The sequence below is a fragment of the Tarenaya hassleriana genome, unplaced genomic scaffold, assembly GCF_000463585.1.
Source record: "Tarenaya hassleriana unplaced genomic scaffold, ASM46358v1 Cleome3, whole genome shotgun sequence".
Classification (NCBI taxonomy): domain Eukaryota; kingdom Viridiplantae; phylum Streptophyta; class Magnoliopsida; order Brassicales; family Cleomaceae; genus Tarenaya; species Tarenaya hassleriana.
This window is the reverse complement of record NW_010966177.1, coordinates 7,184,189-7,188,752: the sequence shown is the minus strand read 5'-3', so window position 1 is coordinate 7,188,752 and position 4,564 is coordinate 7,184,189. Positions and strand designations below refer to the sequence as shown.

Genomic DNA, 4,564 nt, shown 5'->3' with positions numbered 1-4,564 from the left:
AATGCCGATATCAGGCTTCAGGTTAGTCTTAAAGGTTATTAACTTGGGCATGAAATAGAAATTTCTGGTTCTGGGTATTTATTATTATCCTATGATAAGATACAGTTGAATAAACTTAATTCATTTCTTTCTACTTAATGAGCAGGTCAGGGGTACAGTAGAGCAACCTTTGCTTGACGGGTCTGCATCATTCCATAGGGCGTCAATATCTTCGCCAGTGCTCCGTAAACCTCTCACAAACTTTGGTGGAACTTTACATGTTAAATCAAATAGGTTGTGTATCAGTTCATTGGAAAGTAGGGTAAGCAGAAGGGGAAAGCTTGTTGTCAAGGGTAATCTTCCCCTCAGATCAAATGAGGCATCGTCCTTTGGTGATGGAATAGAGCTGAAATGCGAAGTTCTAGAAGTACGGGCAAAGAATGTTTTAAGGTACTTTATCCAGAAACTCAATTTCATTAACCAATATTGATTCCTCTTCACGAATGCATATTCTGTCTTCCCATCACACTTTTGGTTGATAAACTTTTTGAGCTTCTGCTATACCTTTTTGTTTAGGTCATATCATTTATGGGTTGTTAAACTTGTTACCTTTATTATTCAGTGGTCAGGTTGATACGCAGTTGCAAATTACTGGATCAATATTGCAACCAACCATCTCGGGAAAAATCAAGTTAAGCCATGGAGAAGCTTATCTACCTCATGACAAGGGTGGCGGAGCTGCCCCTTTCAATAGACTGGCTGCAAATCAATCCAGGATTGCTGGTGCTACTATCAATCAAGCAGTTGCTTCAAGATCTTTCACACGGTTTTTTGGGTCAGAACCCGCTTCCTCGAGAATGAAATTCTCACAGCCATCTGGTAAACTCGAACACTTTTCTGGTAGCATCAAATCTACGGGTTTAGCAAGATCTAATGTTCTCTGTTTGTTCTACCTCTCAGCAGGTGAAACAAATTCTGCTGAGGAAGAGATTGAAGAAGTGAAAATCAAGCCGAACATGGATATCCGGCTCAGCGATTTGAAGCTTGTCTTAGGACCGGAGTTGAGAATATTGTATCCTTTAATTCTCAATTTTGCTGTTAGCGGCGAGCTTGAGTTAAATGGCATGGCTCATCCCAAATACATCAAACCAAAGGGTATTCTAACATTTGAGAACGGAGATGTCAATCTCGTGGCTACTCAGGTTTGTCGAAACTTCCTGTTTCCAACTCTTTGTCCATGTCGGTTCATTCCTTTTGCTACATTCTGGGTTTTTTTAAGCACAGGTTCGGCTGAAGAGGGAACATCTCAACGTAGCGAAATTTGAGCCGGAACATGGACTAGATCCTATGCTAGATTTAGCTTTAGTTGGTTCGGAGTGGCAGTTTAGGATTCAAAGTCGTGCCAGAAACTGGCAGGACAAAATTGTAGTGACTTCGACGAGTTCCGTCGAGCAGGATGCTCTCTCACCTTCTGAGGTAAAAAAACCATTACCATTTACCCTTTTGCTCACTTCTGGAAATCATCCTCTGAACATTCTTCTTCATCGTTTAACTTAAAGTTCGTTCCTTTTCCATACTTTTCTTCATCCACTTCCTAGGCTGCAAGGGTTTTCGAAAGTCAATTAGCGGAATCGATACTAGAAGGCGATGGACAACTTGCATTCAAGAAACTCGCGACTGCGACTCTTGAGAGCTTAATGCCAAGGATAGAAAGCAAAGGGGAGTTTGGTCAGGCAAGGTGGAGACTAGTGTATGCACCACAGATCCCGAGTCTACTCTCCGTCGATCCTACAGTCGATCCTCTTAAATCTCTTGCCAACAATATCTCATTTGGAACTGAGGTCGAAGTGCAGCTCGGGAAGCGCCTTCAGGTCAGGCTTTTAAACTAAAATCTTTTCCCTCCGATGTAGAGCTGGGCAAACAAAAAACCCCCCGAATTTTGGGTCGGATCATATACCGAACACTATATGGGATGAGATTGGGTATAGCGTGAGGAAAACCTGGAAACCGGGTTCAGGTTTGGGTTCAGTAATTGCCCGCTGCTACTGAACGAACTGTAAAATGACATTTTTGTCACTAGGTTACAGAGATATTACATAAAAACTATTGAAATTTCGGGTTTCAGTATGGATAACTCGAAATTTTGGATATCCGATCCGAGTCTAACTTTTCAAAATTTTCAAAATTTCGTATTTAATACCAATCAAAATGGATAAAAAACTGGGTAATATCTCATGAGACCCGTTCGGACCCGTGATCACCACCACTAGTTTTTCCCACGTAGCTACCAAAGCAAAAGGAAGTAACAAGCTCCTCTACTCTTTTTACTTGTAGGCCTCTGTGATCAGACAGATGAAAGACTCGGAGATGGCGATGCAATGGACATTGATCTATCAGCTCACGAGCCGTTTGCGTGTTCTCCTCCAGTCCGCGCCTTCGAAGCGTTTGCTTTTCGAGTACTCTGCCACATCCCAAGACTGAACACAGAAGAGAGGGAGTATTCTGTTTGCAGATTTTGGTCATTACGTCCTTCTCGTGCCTCACTTCGCATCTCTTGATAGTAGAGACTTCATGGCTTCTGCTATATAGATTATTATTATTTCATTATTTGGTCAGGAAGTTTTTGTTTTACATTTTTGTCATTTAATTGTAAATTATGTAAATGGTTAATGTTAAGATTTTTTTAAAAAAGAAATTCATATTTCCTGAAAGTCTCTATATATTTTATAAAAGAAATACAGTAGAACCTCGTCTGCAAACGCACCAAATTTATACTGTATTTTTTAGACGAGTTTTGTGCGCTTCCCTGTTTCCCGGACAATCCTCGTTCGGAAAAGTAATCTCAATTTTATTTAATGTTAATAAATATTTTTAGTTGATGGCGGTATAGTCTACTCAATAACGACATAATATACAATTTTTTTTAAAAAAAAGAATCAGGTACTCTTGAATCTTGATAAGATAATATTTTAGAGAATTTATCGTAAGAAAAGTATAATTTACAAAGTTTAAAAAAATACACCGCCAATCTTTCTTACAAAAAGTTCATTTTTTGCAAATTTATATGGAGCCATCTTTGTGCTTTGGGCTTCAATCATAAGGCCCATAAAATTTTTATTTTTGGGTTGGTCTATCCGAGCCTTCAAAGTTAATATCATTTCAACTGAAATTATTCTGTTGAAAAAAAAACCACTATTGAAGAAGAGACAAATTTAATTTTAGTTCCTTCAAACAGGAGAAAACAGAGAAAAATGAAATACTATCAATTGGGCCTTTTGCTTAAAAATACAAAAAAAAATTGAAACAAAAAAGTGCAAACAAAAGCGGCAACGGTTCAAACAAAAAAGCTTTACAAAAGAAAGGAAGGATCAAATTCCCCCACCCCTACTCCCAGGCTGATGATGATAATGGTGAGCCCAGCTCCTGCTTTCAGGTCCAACCGCGGAGCCACCATGAGAGTGATGCGAATACGATGGTGGAATCAGATTCGAGTTCAAATTCGGATTCCATTCTGGTATATCATTCTCGTCATCACCATCATCACCGTGGTGAAAAGTTCGAGACATCGATTTACCATATTTGTGAATAAGTTCACGAACCTGATGCAAGGATTGAGAACGGCTATGCATCGTCGTCCTCTGGTTCATGACAACGTGCCCATGAGAGCCATAATTAAACTCAGGCAAGTCATCCTCGTCATTTCCCTGAGGCATGGCCGAAGCCACAGCCCCAGGACCAAACCCAGGGGGCAAATCGCAATCATCGTCGTCATCATGGTCATGGTCATTCTCCAGGACCATATCACCATTACGGGTCTTATTCACGGTAGAAGAACCGCCTTTTCCACGGTGGTGGTTGTGAGATTTAGTCGATGATGATGATAGTACACTACTTGGTTGTTTTAATTGAGATCTTCTCCATACAACAACACCTATAAGACCATGGTCTAAAGATTTCAAGAAATCTAGTTGGTTTCTCGTAACGATCTTGCTGATGATTTCGGTGGCTCTGCCTTTGGTAGGGCAGAGGTAAAGCTCTACTCCTGCAGCTGGCTCCACGAATCCGACTCTCTCGTCTTTGATGTATGAGTCCACAACCTGTGCATAATATGCCTGGCTGTTTTGTTACCAAGTCCAAGAATAGAACAAGAGCCGAAGGCGTATACTAGTTCAATCCAAAACCCTTTGCCCTTAACGCAAAAATATGTCTTTTATATTATTGTTTTACCTCGGAAAGGTTGTCTCGCTCTGTTTTGGGACATTCTTCCTTGCAGGCGAAACACATAACCTGCAATGTAAAAGCAAACATTACATTATACCAAAGCAATGACTGACTATCAAAAAAAAAATCTAAAGGTTTCTATTCTTATTGGGGCATCAAAACATTTTCAGGAAGAGGCATTCTCCTATTAGCTTCCACCGCCTTTCGTGGTTTCATCAACCACCATTGCAATTCACAAGGGTTGTCTTTTTTGGTAAATTTAGATTATAGTAGTTAGGGTTCTCGTACAAATCTTCACCCATGGCTGCTTTGGTTGCTCAAGCTTACAGTAAGTAAATCATGGAAGTCAAGTAACCAGCAGGAA

General features: G+C 40.1%; 2 protein-coding genes across 4 annotated transcripts in view; one reads left to right on the top strand and one right to left on the bottom strand.

Moving 5' to 3' along the window:
* LOC104819890 overlaps positions 1-2,650 on the top strand; it is a 13,212-nt gene extending 10,562 nt beyond the window's left edge. For 2 of the 3 annotated variants that reach the window (XM_010550176.1, XM_010550175.1), the window contains exons 19-25: positions 1-21; positions 146-429; positions 602-858; positions 940-1,181; positions 1,264-1,455; positions 1,578-1,850; positions 2,314-2,650. In XM_010550176.1, the coding sequence (XP_010548478.1) occupies positions 1-21; positions 146-429; positions 602-858; positions 940-1,181; positions 1,264-1,455; positions 1,578-1,850; positions 2,314-2,460 (1,416 nt within the window). In that variant the 3' untranslated portion in view covers positions 2,461-2,650. The remainder of the gene's footprint in view (positions 22-145; positions 430-601; positions 859-939; positions 1,182-1,263; positions 1,456-1,577; positions 1,851-2,313) is intronic. The other variant, XM_010550177.1, reaches the window with a different exon arrangement.
* Positions 2,651-3,223: 573 nt separating this feature from the next.
* LOC104819888 overlaps positions 3,224-4,564 on the bottom strand; it is a 5,062-nt gene continuing 3,721 nt past the window's right edge. Inside the window, exons 4-5 of the mRNA XM_010550174.1 lie at positions 4,207-4,266; positions 3,224-4,076 (exon numbers count right to left, since the gene is read on the bottom strand). Of these exons, the coding sequence (XP_010548476.1) occupies positions 3,348-4,076; positions 4,207-4,266 (789 nt within the window). The 3' untranslated portion in view covers positions 3,224-3,347. The remainder of the gene's footprint in view (positions 4,077-4,206; positions 4,267-4,564) is intronic.